General features: G+C 38.4%; 1 protein-coding gene across 3 annotated transcripts in view; it reads right to left on the reverse strand.

Annotated features, from left to right (window-relative positions):
- MRTFA (myocardin related transcription factor A) overlaps positions 1 to 12,568 on the reverse strand; it is a 206,395-nt gene that overhangs the window by 164,696 nt on the left and 29,131 nt on the right. For 2 of the 3 annotated variants that reach the window (XM_082350098.1, XM_082350095.1), the window contains one exon: positions 8,899 to 8,960. The exons of the other annotated variant lie outside the window; for it this stretch is intronic. In XM_082350098.1, the coding sequence (XP_082206224.1) occupies positions 8,899 to 8,960 (62 nt within the window). The remainder of the gene's footprint in view (positions 1 to 8,898; positions 8,961 to 12,568) is intronic. 3 annotated transcript variants of the gene reach the window in all.

Below are 12,568 nucleotides of genomic sequence, written 5' to 3' on the forward strand. Positions count from 1 at the left end.
AGTTTAAAAAAGACACAAAGCTCAGGAATCTTAATGTAAACATTACCTAAAGAACTAAGACAGAATAACAGAACCATTCTCTATGGAAGAAGAAAGGAAAGAGAAATGAATCAAGAAGCAGAAGTCAGGGAGTAAGACAGGAATTCAGGCCACTGTGACTCAAACCCCTATCTTCCTTTCTTTATAACCCCAAGCACAAACATAGTATTGGCAGGAACCTCAACACAACCATTTCTAAAGTAAAGGCCCGGCGTGCAGAAACAGTGAGTGTTCACTCACCCACCAATATTTACTAAATACACGTGTGTCAGACTCCATGGCAGCAACACACAATAAAAATAAGAGCACAGATTCTGGAATCAGAGTGCACAGGTTTGAATCCCAGCTCTACCAAATCCCAGCTCCACTATTTGCTATTTGTGTAACTTTTAGCAAATTACTCAATCTCTTAGTGCTTTGATATCCTCATTTTTAAAGGGAAGATAATAACAGTACTTACTTCAAAGGGCCGTTTTGAAGATTAAGTGACAAAATATATGTAAAATGCTAGAGTACTGCCTGGCATATATTAAACAACCCAGTAGATACTAGCTACTTTTTTTTGTTTTTATTAGGCACTGGAGACACAAAGTCAAAGAAGATATGGTTCCTTCCCGCAGAGATTTGCGGTCTACCTGGGGAAACAAACAGAAGAATCAATGTCCAAGGACATGTAAATCACTGAAGTTGGAACACACCCTCACACCATACACAAAAATAAACTCAAAATGGCTTAAAAACTTAAATATAAGACATGACATCATAAAACCCCTAGAAGAGAACATAGGCAAAACATTCTCTGATATAAACCTTACTAAGTTTTCTTAGGTCAGTCTCCCAAGGCAATAGAAATAAAAGCAGAAATAAACAAATGGGACCTAATCAAACTTACAAGCTTTTGCACAGCAAAGTAAACCATAAATAAAATGAAAAGACGACCTATGGACTGGGAGAAAATATTTTCAAATGATGCTACCAACCAGGGCTTAATTTCCAAAATATACAAACAGCTCATACAATTCAATAACAAAAAAACAAACAACCCAATCAAAAAAAGGGCAGAAGATCTAAAAAGACATTTCTCCAAAGAAGACATACAGATGGCAAACAGGCATATGAAAAGATGCTCAACATCGCTAATTATTAGAGAAGTGCAAATCAAAACTACAATGAGTACCACCTCACACCGGCCAAAATGACCATCATTAAAAAGTCTACAAATGACAAATGGTAGAGAGGGTGCAGAGAAAAGGGAAGCCTCCTACACTCTTGGTGGGAATGTAAACTGGTGCAGCCACTATGGAAAACAGTATGAAGATTCCTCAAAAAACTAAAAATAGAGTTACCCATTGATCCAGCAATCCCACTGTTGGGCATATACCCAGAGAAAACTCTAATTCGAAAAGATACATGCACCTCAACGTTCACAGCAGCACTATTTACAGTAGCCAAGACATGGAAGCAACCTAAATGTCCATCGAAAGATGAATGGATAAATAAGATGTGGCATATATACACAACGGAATAAAACTCGTCCATAAACAATAATGAAATAATGCCATTTGCAGCAACATGGATGAACCTAGAGATTATCATACTAACTGAAGTAAGTCAGAAAGAGAAAGACAAATACCATATGTGGTATTCACTTATATGTGGAATCTAAAATATGACACGAAATGAACTTATTTACGAAAGAAAAACAGACTCACAGACACGGAAAACAAACTTGTGGCTACCAAAGGGGAAAGGAGGTGGGGGAGGGATAAATTAAGAGTTTAGGATTAGCAGATACAAACTACTATACATAAAATAGATAAACAAGGTCCTACTATATAGCACAATGAACTATATTCAATATCCTGTAATAAACCATAATGGAAAAGAAAAAAAAATTTCTGTAAAGAATAAATCCACGGGACTTCCCTGGTGGTGCAGTGGTTAAGATTCCACTTGCCAATGCAGGGGACACAGGTTCGAGCCCTGGTCCGGGAAGATCTCACGTACTGCAGAGCAACTAAGCCCGCGAGCCACGACTACTGTGCCCTCGTGCCACAACTACTGAAGCCCGCGCGCCTAGAGCCTGTGCTCCACAACAAGAGAAGCCACCGCAACGAGAAGCCCGTGCACTGCAACGAAGAGTAGCCCCCACTCGCCACAACTAGAGAAAGGGCGCGTGCAGCAACGAAGACCCAACACAGCCAAAAATAAATAAATAAAATTAATTAATTAATTTTAAAAAGTAAAATATTTTTAAAAAGAATAAATCCAATGCTATATTTGCATAATTAAAAAAAAAGATTCAATGTCCAGAGAGCAGTGTGGTAAGCATTATGTAAAAGTATGCACTTACAGTAAAGGTACTATAAGAGCAGAGAGAAAGGGTGTTTAATAAAACAAAAGATAATAAAAAGTTTACCACAAATGGGACCAGAGCTGACTTCTGAAGAATAAGTAGTTATTTCCCATGGAAAGAGAGTGATTAACCATTCTAGAAGCTTTAAAATCTTAATGGGAAAAAGTCTGACATCAGTTGAGGTTAGGCTAACAAGAATGAAAAGTATGGCAAGAAAAAAAAGGAAGGCAGGAGCCAGATCATAAATGGCCTGTGTGTTAAGCTGAGTTTGAACTTTATCCTGAAAGCAATACACAGCCACACAAGACACAGAAGTAGAGAAGTGATGTGCTTAAATCTCCATGTCAGAAAGATCACTTGGATAGTAAAGTGGAGGGCAAATTAAAGAGGTGGCAAGTCAAGAGGCAGGGAGACTGGTTAGAAGTCTACTGCAGTAATACAGAGGGATAAAAAAACATAGGCTTCAACCTTTAAGTATACAGCCAAGAAATATGAAAACATGCATTCACACAAAAACTTGTGCACAAATGGCTGTAGCAGCATTAGTCATAATAGCCGAAGAGTAGAAACAACCCAAATGTCCATCCACTAATACTTATTTTTAAAATGTGGTATATCCATACAACGGAATATTATTCATTCATAAAAAGGAATGAAGTACTGATATATATGCTACAATACAGATGACCCCTGAAAACATTATGCTAAGTGAAAGAAGCCAGTAACAAAATAGCACACATTTTATGACCGCATTTATATGAACTGTCCAGAATAGGCAATCTATCGAATTACAAAGTAGGTTACGGGTTATATTACAGCTGGGGGAGAAGGCAGAGGCTGAGAGGAGGAAGGGAATAGGGAATGACTGCTAATACCTATGGGGTTTCTTCGAGGGATGATGAAAATGTTCTAAAACTGTGGTGATGGTTGTACAACTCTATGAATATACTACAACTACAAAATTGTATATTTTACTTGGGCGACTTGTATGGTATCTGAATTATACCCCAGTAAAGCTGTTTGTTTTTTTTTTTTTAATAGGCCTAAACTGAGGTGGTAACAGGAGGGGTTTAAGTTATTTCCCAGGTCTCTAACACAAGTAATATGAAGAAATGATTTATGTTGCACTCACCAGATACAGGAGATAAACAGGTGCAGGAGGTGGTGGAGGTGGGGAGAGGTAGATAAGTTTGGACATGTTAAGTTTAAGGCACCTATGGAACGAACACCCATGTGGAGATGCCCAGGAGGCAGCTGGATCAATAGGTCTAGCACTTGTTAAAGGTCTGGGGTGAAGGAATTACTTAGAAATCAACAGCAAATAAGCAGTGACTAAAACCAGAGGTTTTGATGCAGAGACCCTCAAAGAATGTAGAGAGTGATGAGAGCTAAAGTCTACAACCAAGACTAGAGAGACCCAGGGGGTATCAACAACGGAGAGCTAAGCAGGGAACAAGAAGCTTACCAAAGATGCTGAGAAGCAGCAGCCAAAGAGGAAGGAGGAAAGAATACGATCTTCTGCGGACAGACAGCCTTGAGAAAATAAAATCCTTAACAGTGCCAAATGCCTCAGAGGAGTCCTGCCCCTAGCAATGCCTGGCACACCGAAGGTGCTCAATAAATACCTGATGAACCAATTAATGTAAAGAAAGAAGTATTCACTGATTTGGCATATGGAAAAAATAGTGACTGGTGACTTCAGTGAGACCACAGGGTACCTAAATGCAAATTCATAAAGGGTGCCTTCTTTGGGTGGGCACACAGATTGATAAGCAGGGCTCAGGCTGGACTTCAGCCCCCCCCCACACATACACACACCCTCAGGCTGGCAGCCATGTGCAGTGAACAACTCAGAGGATTAAGAAGTAGAAAGAGATGTGGAAGTGACAAACAGCAAGTATAGATTCTACTCCTTCACAACCTGTCTGAGAAGGGAAATACAGAAGCCTCTGTTACCAGGAAATTTGTCCAATTTTAAAACCTACCAGTAAACTACACCATATACTCTCATCCCCTAAATTTGAATTTGGGAAGAAGGTTTATCCAACCTTTAAAGCACATGTTTTATTTATAACCTATTTAGTCACTTTAACTAAAATGTTAAAGCTTCCATTACCAAAAATAAATTAAAACATAACCTAGATATACACATGAACAATAAAACAAAAACTAAATTCTACTGAAAACAAAGGACAAAGGCAGCAGCTACAGAACTCCCATAGGCAAAAATAAAGTCATTAAAATACCAAGTGTGGTAGCTTTAAAATATACCCACAAATTCTTTAATACTCCTCCGTGCAAAAGGTGGAAACTACTACCTCCCTCGAGTGTGGGCTGTACTTGGTGACTCTCTTCTAATGAACAGAATGTAACAGAAGTGACAATACGTGACTTCTGACATGAAATCATAAAAGGTACTGTGGCTTCCTCCTTACTCTCTCAGCTTAGTCGCTCTAGAGGTAAGCCAGCTGCCATACTGTGACAAAACTCAAGCAGTCCTCTGGAGAAGTCCATCTGTTAAGGAACTGAGGCCTCCTGCCAACAGCCATGTGAGTGAGCCACCTTGGAAGTGGATCCACTGGCCCCAGTCAAGCCTTCAGATGACCACAGCCCCAGCAGACATTATGAGTGCAACCTCATGAGCCAGAATCACTCACTTAAAATGCTCCCAGATTCTTGAGCCACAGAAACTGTGTACAATAACATTTATTGTTGTTTCAAGCTGCTGAAACTGAGTTTTAGGATAATTTATTATGTTGAAATACAGTCATCCCTCAGTATTCGCAAGGAATTGGTTCCAGAACCTGCCACAGATACCAAAATCTGCGGATGTTCAAGTCCCATAGTCAGCCCTCTTTACCTGTGGTCCCACGTCCGAGGATTCAACCAACCACAGGTGGTGCAGTAGTATACGTATTCTATTTATTTATTTATTTATTTAATTTGTTTATTTTTGGCTGCATTGGGTCTTCATTGCTGCGTGCAGGCTTCCTCTAGTTGCGGAGACCGGGAGCTACTCTTCGTTGCAGTGTGCGGGCTTCTCATTGCAGTGGCTTCTCTTGTTGCGGAGCATGGGCTCTAGGTGTGCAGGCTTCAGTAGTTGTGGCACACAGGCTCAGTAGTTGTGGCACACGGGCTTAGCTGCTCTGTGGCATGTGGTGTCTTCCTGGACCAGGGATCGAACCTGTGTCCCCTGCACTGGCAGGCAGATTCTTAACCATTGCGCCACTAGGGAAGTCCCAGTATACGTATTTATTGAAAAAAATCTGCGTATAAGTGAAGCCATGCAGTTCAAACCCATGTTGTTCAAGGGTCAACTGCAGATAACCAATACGCTGATAAAATTTTTAAAAGCTCAGGAGTACCAGAATATTCATTTACCTTATTTTATCTACTAAGCATCTGAACACTCCTGTACCAAGCAGAATTCTACAAATAGGCAAATACCTAATCTATATATACAAAGAGAAATAACCAGATACATGATTTCCTTTAAAAATAAATAACAAGTGAAGTGAACAGGAAACCAAGAATAATGCAAGAGCTTTTACTGAGAGACCTAAGGCTTTTGTGGGGGGGGGAGGGGAATAACTCTGAATAAAAGTTAAAGCCCTTCTTTTTAAAAAAGATTACACTTTTTTAAAAGAGGTGAGAGAATGGACTTAAAATGACAAAAGGATGATATGCTTGACGTACAATGAGAAACTAATATAAAAATAAAAGGGGGACTAACACACCACTGTAAAGCAATTATACTCCAATAAAGATGTCAAAAAAATTCTAAAAATAAAAACAAAATAAAAGGGGGAAGAAGACATGCGATAGAATGCTGGGAAACTTTATAGGAAGGAGATTAAATTTGACGCACAACAACAGAATTTGTGGATGACTTTAGAGGAAGTTAAAAAATGGTGTTTACAAGAGATCTTTTTGGGGTCCTGGAAAAGTAACACTGCCATGTGATAATGATTACACAACTCTACAAATCTGATAAAAATCACTGAGTCATACACCTCAAAAAGGCAAATTTTGCAGTATATGAATTATGCCTCAATAAAGCTGTTTTCTTTTTTTAAGTGGTATTTGTTCGCTAAAGCAAGGAGGGAAAATTATATTATTAGAGTTCCTCTGACTAAAGAAAGGAAGTAGCCAAGAGGAAAAGTACAGTAATTCATTCGACAGACAAGAAAATAAAAAGGAAATTTTTCATAGGTTAAGAAATATTAATGTTTTCATTTCAGCCCAATAAAGGACAGTATTGTGTCTCTGGGTAACTCTCTATAAAACCTGGCTAGGACCACAAAATCTTACTATCTTAAGGGTAGAAAGACAATGGATTTGGAACCCTTAAATGTGGAATAAGGAGAAGGAACACTTTGACTTAATTTCCTATCCCCTAGAAGAGAGTAACAATTTATTCTGATCTCACATTATTGCATGTGCCTGAGATACAGAGATGGTACCTCCTATGAGAAGAATTTTAAGAAATTTAAAAGCAGAAAATCAAATATATAATTGTTTTTAAAAATGTATGTTAATTTCTTTACAAGTCTGATGGCAACAGTCAATTCCCTCAGTCAGTCAAAATATACACATGGGGAATTTTTTGGTATTTTTGAAGAAGATTAATTTGCATTGGTTCAGGGACTTTTGCAGAAGTTGCCCAAAACAGCAGTACTGTATTTTATTTGCCCCATTTGTAACTACAAACAACGATCAAGCAAAAATGCACCTATAAACAACCACAATTCACATTTGCTTCGAGCTATGAAAATATTAACCTACTCTGACCTCCCCTGCACCAACTTCAGCGAACCCTGGATCAAGAGTCTCAGCTTCCAAAACAGCACAGGTGTCTCTAATTTCAGACCTGCTAGTCTCCTCTCTGACTCTGGCTAAATCAGTAGCAAGCCCAGAAAATAAAAACAAAAAAACTCAGAAGTCATGTAGGTATTTTCCTTCTTCCTCCATAAAAGAATGCTCTAGCAGATACAAATGAAATAGCATATATTAATATATAATTCTACCTCCTCTAAGTGGCTATAATAAAAGTCAAAATAGTTCAAGATAGTGATATTCACGATATTATCCATCTAGACTTGAAAAATTGTAATATCAATGAACTTTACAGTTTATGGTACCATGCCAAACCTTTACTAGGCATTCAATAAATGTTAGTTCCTTTCTTTCCTTTCCATTAATTCTTAGAGTATTTCCATAAAACAGTTCCTGCTCATTATACCCCAATATATAGCAGGAAAATAGAAAAAAGATAATTTCCTCACTGAACACCTAGATCAGACTCTGAAAATTCAGGCCACCAGATGATGATGAAGGCACTGATTTGCAAAAGTTAAACTTTACTCTCTCTACCTCCCTTCCTAGGCAGCAGTGTCAGTTCCAAGGACTATTTGCAAAAGTTAAACTTTACTCTCTCTACCTCCCTTCCTAGGCAGCAGTGTCAGTTCCAAGGACCATGTTCCTTCCGCTACTGGAAGTGGCTCAACTGTTTTTCCCCGTAGCAATATATTAGCAGTTCCTGTTCTTTGTGACTGGAAGCCAGTCTCAAGAAGCTATTCTATTCTAAGTGCAGGTGCAGCAAGAGTCCAAAGATTGTCATCAACCCAGAGAACCCCATGCTCAAGTTCACAGGATTCTTGGTTGGAGGATTTTGGGGAGTACTGCCATTGGTTTTTTTGGCTACCAATTTCACTCTCCAAATGATCCAAGTTTCCTGCACCAATGAGCAATAGGGTCTCCACACACCTAAGATTATGGGGAACTAAAACTACATGAAACAGCACTAGTCCCTACTTTGACAGGAAATGTTCTGCCAAAAATAGGTTTGCAGAGCTGTGTGAAGCTGCCGTCTATAGCCCTTTTTTGTGGGCATCTGATACAAGACAGATATATGAGCCAAAGTCATATCTGGTGTACTTTTGTTCAGAGTCCGGAGCTTAAGATAGGAACACAAGCATGCTGTGTCAAAACAAACTCTAGTGGTTACAGATGGACAGATTCTGTCATCAGTAACAAAATTTATAGTTGTCAGTGATGGTCTGGTTACTGTCAAGATAAGCCCTTCGATTGCATCTAGTCTACCATTTACATAAGCTACTGAATTTTAGTGACCAGAAGAATTAGCTAGCCTGTCACCTCCCACTACAAGCTGGTTTACATAATGGCTCCAATACAAGAACTTCTGCCCTCTAAGGAGTGGGTCATGGTGTGTGTGTGCATGTGTGTGAACTCATGGTTCTGTTCTATGACCACCAAAATTTTAAATCGGTTGTGCTGTTTCTTGGCATTCAATACCCTCAGACAAGACACTAGATGTAGTCCACAACACTAAATAAACCATGGTGACAGACCATCATAGGGCCATGCTGAGTGTTTCCATAAACAATAATCAAATCTGATCAATTCTAGTTCAGTGGAACTGAAAATACTAACAAACACCTTAGAAAAGGAGGCAGGAAAGAATAAATAAACCTGGGACCTACCTTGTTTACAATTCCCACAGACAGATGAAATTCAATTCCATGCCAACCATACCCTTCGATCACTAAAACACAAACAGAAAAATAAAAGTTCATGCAATATAAGCAGTTCTTCCAGTTCCTACAGCATATTTGGTTTCAATGGTAAGAAGCTGTTTCTTATCTGCTTTCTATCCTCTCCACGCCCACAACAGTAGCCGAGTGTCACTGGCAAAAAGGCCCAGATATGTGGAGTTAAATAACAGGTAACACTGATTGAATACTTATTATATGCTAGGCACTGTTCTAAGTGCTTAAATGTACTAACTAATTTAATCCTCACAACAACCCTATGAGATACTCTTATTAACTCATTTTACATCCAAATGACAACTGGCCCATACCTCTGAAAATTGCTCTTACTTGTGTTAAGAAATGCCTCTTAAATAAATGTAGGCCATCTCAACCACTGTGGCTGGGCTGTCTCAATGGTTGATATCTATATATGTTCCATATTCATCCACTCATTATACATTTAAGTCCCCATGGTAGGCTGAGCACTATAGTAGATGCTAAACATGATTTATTCTCTGCCCTTTAGGAGTTGAGAAACTAGTTGGGGAGATCAGACTAAATCCAAGAAATGGTTCAAGAAATGGAATGCCCTATTATGAGGTACACTCTCTTTGTGCAATCATTCAGTGAAAAAATGAATAACCTTTGGGAAAAGGAAAGGAAAGCTTTACAGAAGAGGTGCCTTAAAGCTGGACCTTTAAAAAAAAAAAAATTGGCAAAGAGAGGAGAAAGGTTCTTCAGGAAAGGAAACGAGAACAAAAACATGGTGGTGGGGACAGACAGACTCTATCTGAGGTCCTTCATAATCTGATCCCATCCAGTCTGACTAGCCTTTGCCTTGGCCGCTGACCTCCCTCCCCATCCCCGTTAGCCATACCAGACTTCTTCCTTCTAGGATACACAATCTTTGATAGCTCCTTTGTTTCTCCTACTGCCTTGAATGTTTTCCCCACCTTTTCCCTGGTGGGTAACATTAAACTAGTCCTAGTATACAGTAGGCACTCAATAAGATATAGCCATTATTGTAAATAATATTGTTTAAGATTCAATTAAAACATTTTTCTATAACCTCTTCCAATTCTCCAGAGTTAATCTACTGGTCTCTCTGCCACACCTACATGGCATTTGTCCATTTTTCCATTACAATGATAAAACATTCTACTGTCCCCAGGTTTCCTTTTTTTTTCTCTTGTCTGAACAGGTAACATCTTTTCTACAACTCTATATCCCCCAAGACCTAGCACAGTGTCTGGCATGTAATAGGTGCCCATCATATGCACTTGTTGACTGAAGGCCCGACTAACTCAAATTTACAAAATGAATAACGATAGGATTCTTCTAAAAAGTGAGCTCATTTAGTACACTTAAACAATTCAGTCTGTCAAAAATCTAATGCACTTTTACATCTTCATGAATATGTCTGCTACATAATTATACCAACAAGTCATGCACAAAAAAGTCAAAGTGGATTCACCAAACACTACCAGCTGACTAGTTTTTGCTTGATGACAAAATGAGGTCCTCATCCGTGTCAATGGACACAGGAGAAATTAACTGAATTGACTATTTAGATAATTATGGCTGGTGACCTTTCTCAGTGAACGGATGCCACAACTTTGTAGGCAGTATGTATGTTTAAATAGGTATTTAGACTGGCTTTAGTCACGGGCGGTAGAGGTTACAAATTTAGAAGTCCAATCATAAATCCAAGGTTTATTTATAGAAACTTTCCATATGGTAAGAGTTAAAAAGTAAAACAGCAGCCATTTTCTTTGCCGAAAAAAAAAGGTAGCAGAGCACCGAAGGACCAGACCTTCTCTTGACTCTGCTCTTGGCACTGCTTAAAGCAGAGGAAGAAATGTGCAGGGCAAGCAGGAGCCTCGCTGAAAATCAGTCACCCACAGCAACCGGCCTTTTGAATGTCTATGCTATTCAAGGCTTAAGTATTAATTTATACATGCCCGTGTTCATTGAAAAAACAATTTGTGGCTTGGAACTTAAAAAAGTGTTCTAATGTGCTAGTTTGTCCAATATTAATTGAGTCTGCCAGGTTTGAACATGCCAAGCTTAAAATACTCTCTAGATTGTTATGCAAAGGTATGAGCTCAATCCTTTATTCTCAGGAAAAGGAACTTAGGGAGAATGACTAAAGCAACAGTATTTCAATGAAAGCCATAACAGAAAAAGTCAACTAAATAGTGATGAGTTACTATTTTTAAATATCTGAATAGAAATAAGATACAAGCTAATGACAGATTTCTTACAATTATTAATCTCACCTAAAATGAGATCCTGGGGTTTTAGTTCCAAGGTGTCAGAGAATGTATTTTGAAACTGATTTCTACATGAGACCATCTCATAAAAAGGTTGTTTTAGTCATCCACTGACTAAGCCCCTTCAGAATCAAAGTCTAACTTACTTTATATTGAAATAAATTATATTTTTTATATGAACAGTATTATAAGCAAAGTTTTTTTAATCTTTTACTTTATCAGCTTTAGAAAAATTCTAATAAAACCTGGAATGACCAAATTTTTATAAATAAACCTCAGAAGCTCACACATCCAGTCCCTTCAATTTCAGTTGGGGAACCAGAGCAGAAGGGGTTCAATGACTTGATAACAGGAAGACTGGGACCAGAATCTGATTACTAGTCCAATTTATTTATTCTACTACATACTACTAAACACACTGTTTTATTAAGACAGAAAATGTTTTGGAAATTACAACAGAAGAAAAGTTTAAATAACTACATTCATTCCCTGAGAAGAATTTAAAAATTAGATGTGTGCCCTGAAGATTTGGAAATGCTGACCCTTAAAAACTTAGGCAGTAGAAGACTATAGCGGTTATTTTCAATGCTTTTGGCTCAATGACCTGTAGAATCTTTGCTAGAGGTTTAGCTTTAAAAGGTTTTTCTTACATCCCTAAGGGTATGGGAATAATTTTTACAATCTAAGATGACATTATCCTTACCTTCTAAAATATAAACTTCACACACACACACAAAAAAAGCAATTTCGGGACTTCCCTGGAGGCACAGTGGCTAACACTCCGAGCTCCCAATGCAGGGGGCCCGGGTCCGATCCCTGGTCAGGGAACTAGATCCCACATGTATGCTGCAACTAAGAGTTTGCAAGCCACAACTAACGAGCCTGCCTGCCGCAACTAAGGAGCCCACCTGCCGCAACTAAGGAGCCCATGTGCCACAACTAAGGAGCCTGCCTGCTGCAACTAAGGAGCCCACCTGCCACAACTAAGACCTGATGCAAACAAATAAATAAATAAATGAAAAAAATCACAAGAGAAATTAGAAAATATTAAAAAAGCAATTTCATAGAATTCAGGGTCTTCTTTCAAACAAATATTTCTTCTGAACGAATTCTACTGTCTCATTTTAATTTGCAGGGAAAAGATGCAAAAAATAAAAGGAAAGTAACAAAAAAATAAAATGGAAGGGAAAAAAAGGAAAAGGAGGAAAGAGGAAAGAAAAATCAATATAAAGGTTTGACTCTGATATCAAAAAAGGAGGAGAAAAACAATTCCCAATTAAATAAGTGAACTGTGGTTTTTAAGCAATCAGCCTCTACAAGGTATGGTTACATACCTCCTCAAACTG

The sequence above is a fragment of the Balaenoptera borealis genome (assembly GCF_965194805.1).
Source record: "Balaenoptera borealis genome assembly, chromosome: 13".
Lineage (NCBI taxonomy): Eukaryota > Metazoa > Chordata > Mammalia > Artiodactyla > Balaenopteridae > Balaenoptera > Balaenoptera borealis.